Genomic DNA, 12106 nt, shown 5'->3' on the forward strand with positions numbered 1-12106 from the left:
TGCACCTTATGCTCGTTTTTCAAAAAGACAACGCAAATAGTATATTCTTTTTGAATAGGGGCTTTGCTCGATAAGTGGTGAATATTGTTAATGCTTTTGGCAATTTTTTTGGACCAAGACAACAAGAAAAGAGAATGAGAGAAAAGAAAAGACTTGAGGAAGGATTATGTTAATCAGACAAAGTGGGAGAGAAAACCTAAAGATAATGATAAAATGATAAAACTAAGGAAGCCTCTTGAATGCTTTGAAGGGACATAGGGACTCACATTTTAACAGAGCCCTGCACACTAGCTGTGTTTTTAACTTCTATCCAGGAAAAAAAAAAAAAAAATGAACGTCTGAATGAAATGAATACACTGTAAAATCATTTCATTGTAGACTAACCCTTCTGGTTCATGATAAAATAATTATGTAAGTTTATTGATGGCTTGGGGTGGAGGGGAGAACTTAACTGTAAGCAGGGTGTCTAATAAATCTGTGTTTATAAACTTTAGCAGTTGGGCTTGCTGTAGATGAAGCCCTACACAGTGGGTTGTATCCTTCCTCCAAATTTTTTTCCAAATTGTTTCTGAGAAATACATTTACACAAGATGCTCCATAAAAGGAAGACTTCTGAAGTCTGATAAAGTTAGGGACGTGCTATGCTCCATACTTCCTGTCTTCATGGAGTCTGCAAAGTCCTGCAGCGAGAACACGTGCTTAACTTGGCATCACCTAAAATGTTCTGACTACACAGATGTAGAGAAAAAACGTATGGACACCAAGTGGGGGAAGTGGCAGGGGGGTGGTGGTGGTGTGATGAATTGGGAGATTGGGATTGACATATATACACTAATATGTATAAAATGGATAACTAATAAGAACCTGCTGTGTAAAAAAATAAATAAAATAAAATTTAAAATAATAAAATAAAATGGTCTGACTAAAGATTCCCCGATATTTTGGCTTGACACCTTTCAACAGCTTGCAAGCCACTGTAGTGTTCTGTAAGGTATACTTAAAATATACCAGATCAGACCATGAATAGAACAGCTGAAACAACCAAATCACTCAAAAACTCTTGTTTTAGGTGAAAAAAGTTCTTTTTAGGGTGTTGGAGGATTTAGGGGTTAAGTAGCATCATGTCTGCAACTTAATTAAAAATCATTCAGCCAAAAAAGTATATATGTGTGTAAATGTACACACACACACACAGAGGGTGCACATAAAATATGGCAAAATGTTCACAATCAGTGAATTACAGGGTAGGTTATAATTTGTAAGATTTTTGAAATATTTCTCTAGGTTTGAAAACTTATATAAAAAAAGGGAAATCTATAACAAACACAAGCTGCTTTGATTATTTTGGGCAGTGAAGGAGTTGCAATATGGAAGAGTTGATTAGGAGAGAAAAATAATTTTAAGATCCAAACAGAAGTTTAAGAAGGGGAAGATTCATGTTATTGACTGGAGACAGCTATATACATAGAGAAAAGTTTTGAGGGTCATTCTTCCCATTGCCTTGCTTGTTCCTCTAGGAGTTACAGCTCCATTTTTAAGAGTCTGTACCTTGGACCCTTCCATCAGGCTAATGGGAACATTGCCCAGAAGATGGTCAGGATGTTGTTTGTGCTTATTCCTGTCCTCTGCACTCCAGACCTCAGCATGGCACAGAGGAGCTTGCCAACTTGACATAGTGTGATGTAGCCAACGAGGTGGGGAAGCCATCCTGAAAAGGGGCTCCCAAGATTTGCCGGAAGCCCCAACTGCTTGACCAAGTAGAGCCAACAGCTTGAAATGTGCTGTAACCAAGACTGGCCTGACCTTGATCTTCCTTAGGCTGACTATTAATCCCAGCTTGCGCTGGCTCTGGGAAGCACTATGTAATAGATTGCATGTCATCTTGTATGCTTCTAGGGCAAGGGCATGGGCATGCAGTATTTTCTGACTAACTTCTCAAGGACTTTAGTGCAGGCTGTGGCACACAGAGGTGTGTATCCCAATCTTCATATTCTGCCTGGCTCTATCATTAGCTGAAACAATATTGCCAACGTTGCTGTTGCCCTAAGGGAGAGAGAAGAGTCATTTAGTTTCCTGCAGTTTCTGAGATGCTTCGTCAAGTCGTTGCTAATACGCTCTTTCAACAATGCTAGTGTCTCTGCAACCCCAACTCCCCTTTGTAAGCATTTCTTTTTCCAGCCTTTCTCTTCCTCCCCCCTCTTTTTTTGTTTAACCTTTGCAGTAGGTTATAAAAATTGTGAATTGACTTTGTTCATATTGCTGATACAAGTTTTAATGATAAAGGCTCCTACCTTCTTCACTAAGCTTGTCATGGTACACATTAAAATTGTCAAGAGTTCTTGTGATTTTCTGTCAGTTGTTATGGCATTTCTATAGCTTTAATATATGGTTCTATCTGTTGCATTTATGATATACATAAAACCTTAAGAATATATTTTATCTAATTATTATATTTGCTAATAACAATGTGATATTTATAGACTTGAATATCTTGCACATTAAGGCACTAAAGCTGCAAAAAAGTGTCAGAAAATCATAGTTTCATATCAATACAAATATATATTTATAATTCATCTTCCTTTTCACACTGAAACTAAATATTAATCTCTGGAAATTAATAATTACAAATATATTACCAATAAATAATAAAATTATAAAACTTGACATCTTTATTGTGCTTTACATTTTACAAAGTATTGTCACCTATAGTATTAGTAAAGATGGCTAAACAAATGACACTTAAATATGTCTACAGAGGCACTTTTTGTAAATTAGTAAAGCAAATGGAGCCACATAAGACTTGAGGATCTTTTTTGTTTTCTCATTATTTTTGTACTAATTGTTTTCAATAAACCATATGCATTTGAAAGTCTGAAAGTTTTTGCTCATAATGATCAAACGTATTTACTATTCATTATTTCTAAATGTTCTTGATGATACTAGTAAAATTTTAAACAAATCTTTATGCCGTGACCTTTCATGTTAGTCCCACCCATTAAGAAGTAAAGTAAGGATTAAAAGAACTATTTGGTAATTTTAGAAATTTGGAAGTTAGTTATTTCACTGGTAAGTGTGTCTGAATAAAGTTAGTTCTTTGTAGATGTAGAAGTGTGGAACAGTTCAAAAATATTCCCCTAATTTTTTCCTGTATGGTGACAGGAATAGTATTTTCCTGTATGGTGACATTTGAGAGAAATGATCAGAGATGTTTAACTATCTATTTTTTTGTGCAGCTTTTGCTCTTGAAAATGTATTATTTGAATGGCATTTGTCTAGGTAGAGGACACTTATGAAATGCAAAGAACCCATTTCTGCACACAATCGCTGAGTGTGCTAAGCCCCTCAGGGCTTCTGTCTTACTTTACGTGTGACCCTGTGTTGGAAAGTCTCATTGGAAACTCAGCAAACTGTGATATTATCATTCATATCATGAGAAAAGGGGTAGTTTGTCCCTATAGATAAGATTTTAAGAGAAAAAATCTGGAGCCTTCAAAACTGGGTACAGACACATGAAATAAAATTCAGGAGCAGTGGCCCCTAAATTTCCAATGGTCTTAGATTCTTGTCCTTTTAAAAACTTCAGCAGCAAAGTGTGCGTTTAATTTCCCTGTGTTGCAAATACCCTTGGCCAGCTCTTCCGGCAGCAGGCTGCTACTTTGCTGAATAAGTCACAGGGCTGTTGGCAAGAAGAAGAAAATATTGTCCCTCTTTTGAGCATAAAACTAGATTTTCTATTGGGGTTGGCCAAAAGGTTTGTTCGTTTTTTTCCGTAAGATGGCTCTAGTAGCACTTAGTTGTCTTTAACTTAATTCGAATTGTTAGACTGTATGTGACAGCTGTCAAATCAGCGTGCATTTAAAAAAAGATTTATCAAAATTGGCAAAGTGTTGTGTAGCCATTTTAGTACTGAAGATGGAAGAAAAAAGCAACATTTTTGTCATATTATGCTTTTTTATTTCAAGAAAGGTAAAAACGCAACTGAAATGCAAAAAAAGATTTGTGCAGTGTATGGAGAAGGCGCTGTGACTGATTGAACGTGTCAAAAGTGGTTTGCGAAGTTTCGTGCTGGAGATTTCTTGCTGGACGATGTTCCACGGTCGGTTAGATCAGTTGAAGTTGATAACAATCAAATTGAGACATTAATTGAGAACAGTCAACGTTATACCACGTGGGAGATAGCCGACAGACTCAAAATATCCAAATCAAGCACTGAAAATCATTTGCACCAGCTTGGTTATGTTAATCGCTTTGATGTTTGGGTTCCACATAAGTTAAGCAAAAAGAACCTTCTTGACCATATTTCCGCATGCGATTCTCTACTTAAACGTTTTTCAAACAAATTGTGACGGGCGATGAAAAGTGGATACTGTACAATAATATGGAATGGAAGAGATTGTGGGGCAAGTGAATAGAACCACCACCAACCACGCCAAAGGCTGGTCTTCATCCAAAGAAGGTGATGTGTATATAGTGGGACTGGAAGGGAGTCCTCTATTATGAGCTTCTTCCGGAACCCAAACGATTGATTCCAACAAGTACTGCTCCCAGTTACACCAACTGAAAGCAGCACTCGACAAAAAGCATCCAGAATTATTCAACAGAAAACACATAATCTTCCATCAGGATAACACAAGACCGCATGTTTCTTTGATGACCAGGCAAAAACTGTTACAGCTTGGCTGGGAAGTTCTGATTCATCCACTGTGTACACCAGGCATTGCACCTTCGGATTTCCATTTATTTAGGTCTTTACAAAATTCTCTTAATAGAAAAAATTTCAATTCCCTGGAAGACTATAAAAGGTACCTGGAGCAGTTCTTTGCTCAGAAAGATAAAAAATTTTGGGAAGTTCGAATTATGAAGTTGCCTGCAAAATGGGAGAAGGTAGTGGAACAAAAGGGTGAATACATTGTTCAATAAAGTTCTTGGTGAAAATGAAAAATGTGTCTTTTATTTTTACTTAAAAACCTAAGGCACTTTTGGCCAACCTAATAAATTAAATTGTTGTATCTTCATTATAATATTTATCCCAGTAATGTTTCAAAATGTTCCTGAGGAGTTAGTTTTAAAATTTGTCTAAATTTGGATTCAGCGTTGATTGGCTACTTCCTCTGCTTTCTTTTTTTCCCAGCAGGTAGACCAACCTACAACAGCTTTTTTGTCTACTGCAAAGGCCCCTGTCAAGGAGTGCAGCCAGGAAAGCTCAGGGTACGGTGCAGCACCTGCCAACAAGCGACGCTCACCTTGGCCCAGGTAAGGAGATGTGGCGTGAGCCGGCTGCCCTGAAAAATGAATGTGTATTTCCAGAGTTGCCTTTTGGGGTTTCTGATCAGATATCACCCATTACTGAAAAATGGACTTCTATGTGGTTGTAATGGTTAATGGTATTTGAAGTTTCATTTAAAAATATACTACTCTGTAAATTTTAGGTACTACAGAGCCATTGCCCCCATTTCTTTAATCCAGGCCTATTGAAAGGGAATATAGAGGCTGATTTTATATCAAAAAGAGGTTGGGGGTGTCTTCTAGAAGCAGCCAAGGAGGATCCTTCTAAGATCCTGGAAATGTTTCATATCTCGATCTGTGTGATAGGAACATGGTTGTATGCATATGTCAAAATTTTTTGGACTCTTCATTTAAGGATGGTGCACTTGAGGTAAGTGACCCTCAATAAAAAAAAATGAAAAGGAAAGTTGTGGATCAAGACCAGTATGCATATAAAACAGGGTTGGAAAGCACAATGTGTTGCCGCCTCTTCTTGTTTTGTGCAGTCCACAACCTGAGAATGGTTTTTATATCTTTAAGTGGTTGGGAAACGTCAGAAGAGTAGTATTGTGTGATGCGTGAACAGGACATGAAATTTAAATTCCAGTGTTGTGATAAAGTTCTGTCAGAACACAGCCCCGCCCACATCTGTGCGCGTTGTCTGTACCTTTCTTGTGCCCTAGATTGACTGGATGGCCTACAACACCGGACATGTTTACTCTCTGGCCCTTTAGAGAAAAGATTTGCCAGCTGGCCCCTGATATAAAACATAGGCACGGTAGTTCATGGCTTTAGCGTGATAGTTGTGTAGGATTTGGCTAAATGTGATGTGGATGCCAATGTGTGTAGGGGAGCAGAGGGCATTCTGGTCAGCTCAGTGCTGAGAGCACAGCCCAGGAGGCACAGAAGGATAAAGACTTTTACAGGTGATTAGGGGTTGAAGTGTAGAGCAGCACCCCCGTGAGTACATCGGGCCCCAGTGACGGCTAGAGCATTTAGATTTTATTCCGTAGGCAACAGGAGCAAAGGCAAAGCGTCACAAACAAAGACCATGTATAAAATGATGTTTTAAGACTATTTCTTGGTGCTGTAACAGTTTGTCACTGGGATTGAGGCTGGTGATAGATCAAAGGCAAAGAGGTTAATTAAATCACCTATTAATTCATCAATCACCCTTACTGGATGTGAGGGAGCATTGTGAAAGAACCTGAAGGATGTACCGAGTCAAGGGGAAAGCGTGGATCTCTGACTCAAGCCTGGGGAAATGGCGGAATTACTCAAAAATGTAATTCAGTTATCATTAAACTTCTGTCCTACATTCCGTGCAATTGTCTATCTGTCTATATTCCAAGAGTCTGTAAGCCTCATAAGATCAGATAACTTGTCAGTTTGGGTCCCTGTCTTATTTCCAACACCTCACGTGGTGTGTTGCCTGTAGTGGATGGCATCTGCGTTTGAACTTTCACACATTGATTCAATAGATCCACAAACTTTAGAAATTCTATTTGGCATTTTATATTCATATGAATCATAGTAAGTATGATTGTTTTGCCACAATTTACTGACTTCCTTCCTTACATTTATATTCTGGTACTTGTATTTTTCTCTAATTCTCACCACAGACCTGAAAAGTAGATATCATTATCCAATGCTTTTAATAAAGAGACTCCACAAAGTTAAGTAATGAGTTCAAAGTTACATAGTTAACAAATGTTGGTGCCAGAAGTGAAAAGTCTTTTCTGTATTTCTCCAAAGCCCTGGCCCTTTTTTAGGATAGATTGCTTGCTATACAAATCTGCTAATAAATGTTCTATTATTCAACTACTTTCCTTGTATTTAAAATATCATTCAAAAATGCTCTTAGAAAAAATACCCTTAAGGATTAAGAAAATAGAATCAAAGATGATTTGAAGATTATTTATTTAATCCAGAGTTTCAGTACAGTTACTAGATGTAGCATAACTGGTACCTAACAAATAAATAGACCAGGCATTTCGGTTTTTTATTAATATCAAAAGATACACACTCAGTAATACCTTCAAACAATATCTCTTGAGCAGCTGACTAATCACACTGGCAGTTGGTCTGCAAGTTTAGTCTTAGAAATGACGGAGCAGGTGTGGGACTTTGCTAAGAGGAAGGGTTTCTAAGCAGAGAATAGAAAACTGATAGGTTTCATTTGCCCAAAATTTATAAAGATCTACAACGTACACAATTTCCTCTGGTCAGGAAAAAGAAGAAGAAAGAAATAGGATCATGCGTAGCTGACTAGTTATAGGGAACAGATTGTGGTTTACCTGAGCTTCTGCAAGGAGCTTTTTAATACACAGTGAGGAAAATTGGAACCTACTTACCCACCTGGTTTATTTTTTTAAATCATAATTTTATTTTTTCTGGTTAGAAGAAATCTGTCTGCAATAAGCCCCATGCCCTTCATGAGTCTTAATAGTAGCCTCCTAATTATTTTTTGCTGTTGTTGGGTATTTATCCATAATTCCAACATTTCCTCAACACTATTTAAGTTTTACATGTGAGAGAATGAGCCGCCTCTCATACGTAATGCTCTTAGGTTGAATTGTTGAAATGTTTCATATTTAATGTGAAACTCGTAATAAATTGGCAAGAAAGAAGGACAGCCATTTCTGTCACAGTGTTAAGGATGGGGAAACTGAGGTCTGAAGTTTTGGCCTGACCTTGAGAGTAAGTTGAGAATTAGCTTACAGAAAACACCAGGTTTTCTTCTGTCTCCAAGTCAAATGATCTTCTTTAATTCATGGTGACCTTGACCAGGGTTTCCACTAACTGAAATAGCCTTTAGAAAAATGAACACTCACTGGAAAACATTGAACAACAACTGATTGGAAAAACATGGCAGGCAGCCAGTTTTCAATTGCCTATTCAAGATGGTCCACGTAGGTCCACACAGAAACGACACGGGGTTGACCACAGAGGGAGGTGGCTTTATCCATGCATATACATTTCTGATTGTCTTCTTGAATAATAAAATGAATGATTTTAAATAACCTATGTCATCACTGTTTCCCTCATTAGTGTGGAAAATCAAATGATGTGTAAATCATATGCTCAGAACCTTTTTTTTTTTTAATTCAGAAAAGTGGGCAGAAAAAATAAGGTTTTCCAAGATGCGTAGACTATACACTGTTTTTAGAATAACTAGACATTAAAGAAGGAATTCATATTGGAAAAAGAAACAGCACTGAGAGACTTAAAGATTCGTTCCCCTCTCCCTTTCTCCTGGAATCCTGCCAAATTCAAGGTTAGAATGTCAATAGGCATGGTTCCTTCTTCTGTCTGTCCTGTTGTTAAATTATAAGTGTGTGGGGTGAAGAGCGAGCCTTCTGGTGAGGAAGAAAGCTCTTAGCTCAAGCTCTCAAAGATTTCCCAGCACCAACGTATATAAACACAAGACTACCAGAGACTGTGTGACCTGTTAAAAAATTTGCCTGGGCTGGTGAAATTTAGGTAGATGTGATGTTGATGATGAGGATTCTGTCCCAGGGAATCACCTTAAGAGGGTTCCTCCTCCTGAGCCCTGCAGGCTTCTGCTCACTGAGTCCCAGCGGTGTTCTCTCCTACGCTGGGATGACATGTCCTGTCCCTTCTCCCATCACGCTTCAGCCGTTGCCCACAGTCTAGATGGGTTGTACCTCCTGTGGAAAACAAAGCTTCTGTGATAGGAAGAAACTACTTTTTCTAAAAGGAAACAGGCTTAAAATATGATAAGGATGTTTATGAGTAAAATGATTTATTGACTCTAAAAATAATTACAAGATAGAAAGGATGTAGAAGTGAGATGAGAGAACACACAGAACATAGTGTTCTGCCTTGGAATACTGTATGGGGCTCTGAATTGCCTGGGAACAAAGACCTGGAGAGAATGGCCTCTGTGGTCCTTTTGTCCATCAGATGTTCTGCATTTGAATTCTGGTTCTGTCACTTACTGGCTGTGTGACTTGGGGCAAGTTGCTTAACTTCTTTATGTCTCAGTTTCCTTGTCATCAATTGGAAGTAAAATTTTCATTAAAGCTGTGAGGGTTAAATGACTTAACTCATTAAAGTATTTAGAACAGTGCCTCACACATAATAAACATCTAGAAACCATTAGCTCTTATTGTCATTTCTTCAAGTGAAGAAAACTTTTGATTTTCTATCAGAAACACTTTGAAGCAACTGCTGAACTCACATTGTAAACTTACACCTCTAGGGCACTTCAGTTCTGATTAAGTTACAAATTGTTAATACCTCCAAGCACAAACTCTAGGTAACCTGAGTTACCCGCTATTAACATCTTTTTGTTTGCACGCAGTTTATTAGTCTTAAAATGAATCAGAAGCCAGGAGATTACCGCAGCCATGAACTGTGGATGATTTTTTTTCCCCTACAATCACTGTAATTACTTTATCTCAAAAAGAACTTTATCTTTGCCACTCTAATAAGATACTCTGCTGTGGAATAGCATTAAAGCTAAAAGGTTTCTGATGATAAATGGTGAAATAAATAGAGTAAGTTGTACAAATGCCTGACATGATGGACTTTATTTAAAATTGGTTTATAGATTAGGAACAATTTATGTGAGGAAATTTATTAAGAAATATACTCTAAATGTATAGCTGTTCCTAAACTTAGTATTTGTTAGAGATTAATTGTTGACCAGGAGTCTACTTACTTCCCTTAATATCAAAAACCTACTCTTACATACATAATAAAGTCACATATGTAATAAAACTGTAGATGAGAGAAAAGGAGAATGGACAGAATGGCTCCTTGGACTTGGCTTGAGCCCCATGGTTCAGGGGAGAGTGAGAGCAAAGAGTGGACAAAAGAGGTTTTTCATCATAGTCTGTGTGAGAATCAGGACAAAAGCCAGAGCCAGGCAGGCTTGGGGACGAGAACGGAGCCCAGCATCATTCTGGCACCAGGAAGATGCTGGGTAGGACTGCCAGATTAGCACACAAATATACAGGGTGTTCACCTAAATTTGATTTCAGATAGACAATGAATATTTTGTTCATGTATAAGTATGTCGCAAACATTGCATGGAACATAACTATATTATTTTTTTATATCTGAGATTCAAATTGGCATCCCATTCTTTATCTGGCTGTGCCCCTCCCTCTTTGCCGGGACATCTGTGTAATGATTATTGGTGCTGACCCCAGGGAGGCCCCTCAGTTGGCTCTTGGTCAAGCTGTGTAGGCCAAGCAGCAGCTGGAGGAAGAGATGAACAGCAAGAATGTCAAACAGAACAGCCGGAGCTGGCAAACTCGGTAGTGGTCACGTGTGGGGAACACTCACCTGGGGGTTCTAGAAGTAACTGGGGGCCTCTGAGGCGTAATGCCAACATCCTTGAGTGAGAGTAATCAGCCAGCAGTCATTGGAGTCACAATCATAGATGGAAGTGTTTGTTTCTGAAGAACTATAGACAGTTATTAGTAAACCAAGGGAACTTCTCATTAGAAAAACAAACAAAAACAATAAATATGTTCTTGTGGATTGGAAAAGAGTTCATTTTTGCTATATTACAATGATATAAACATTTAATAAAGAGTTTACAAACAAAAAGTGAAAAAATATAAAGTTGCCTATTGAAATAGATAAAACGCTATATATACATATAAAACTGTGTATGAAATTAAGTAAAATGCTATCCAGCTGAGCTGCAGGCAGCTGTAGCCAACAGCTAGTCACTATGTTATGTTCACTATTCACTGTGTTAAGTTATTTCAACTGTAGAAATTCCTACATTGAGAACCTTTATCATATGCTTAATATTTCAGAACTAAAATTTTCTTTGGTCATATGTTATTAGTTGGAGTGATTTCAGTAAATTGAATCCTGCATAAATGTTGGTCAGTGTTGGTAATGCATTGACATTTCAATCAGGCTAATAATTTTCAGTTGGACTCCAGTGGAGGAAGCCTTCCTTTCACTGCTTCTTTTTTGGTGACTCTCTATACTATATTTGTAGCTGACTTTTTTAAAATAATGATTTTACTTTACAAATAGTTAAGAAAGAGGCAAAAGAAAATAATCTTGCAGATGCATATCCCCAGAGCATATTTTTAGAACACCCAGTAGCATCAGAAGTCCCTGGAAAGATGGGCCCTTACCAGGCATGTACCCTGGTCGTGCTGTAATGTCTCACCGTTTGTCCTTTGATACCCAGCCTTACTCCTGACCTATGATGCTAGTGTGAAAATCTCAAAACCCTGGGCAGGAAATTTAAATCATGCCATTCTGAAATGTGTGCATATATATTTTAAAAAGTGTGTTGAATGCTTTATTTCCTTATTCCCAAAGGAATAAACCAATAAAACCAAATACTTTGGTTTATTGTGTGTATATGTATGTGTGTGTATATAAATATATATATTTATATATATCATGAGGAATGAGTATTATTAATAGCTATTATTGAATGTTTACCAGAAACCAAGATCTAAAGCAGTTTACCTAAATATCCCATTTAATTGTTATGTTGTTTGAATAGTGTTCTAGTTTTATATATATGTATGGTTATGGCAATGAGGTACATATTGTTATTTACTTCATATGGAAAATACGATAAAGTTTTCCAAAGTCTGTCAGTCAATACTGACATGTGGTCATTAATCTGTTTAATTGGAATTTGGTTGTGCTACATAGAATTTTATTCATTGTTCAGAATGAGAGCGTTAAAACAATTACAAGAGAAGTATCTATTGGGACTACAAAGGACATTTGACAAAAATCACAGCCTAAATACATTTATAAAACATAAAGGAAAAGATAAGATTTTTTAAAGAAAGTTTATTATATACTCTATTATTTCATTTTAAGT

At 37.3% G+C, this 12106-nt stretch overlaps 1 protein-coding gene across 6 annotated transcripts in view; it reads left to right on the plus strand.

The window, feature by feature from the left end:
- LOC132530597 (E3 ubiquitin-protein ligase parkin) overlaps positions 1 to 12106 on the plus strand; it is a 1420256-nt gene that overhangs the window by 511164 nt on the left and 896986 nt on the right. For all 6 annotated transcript variants that reach the window (XR_009543830.1, XR_009543829.1, XM_060167843.1 and 3 more), the window contains exon 4: positions 5132 to 5253. Coding sequence is in view for 4 of the 6 variants with exons in the window: in XM_060167843.1 (XP_060023826.1) it covers positions 5132 to 5253 (122 nt within the window). In the remaining 2 variants the exon portion in view is untranslated. The remainder of the gene's footprint in view (positions 1 to 5131; positions 5254 to 12106) is intronic.

The sequence above is a fragment of the Lagenorhynchus albirostris genome, chromosome 12, assembly GCF_949774975.1.
Source record: "Lagenorhynchus albirostris chromosome 12, mLagAlb1.1, whole genome shotgun sequence".
Lineage (NCBI taxonomy): Eukaryota > Metazoa > Chordata > Mammalia > Artiodactyla > Delphinidae > Lagenorhynchus > Lagenorhynchus albirostris.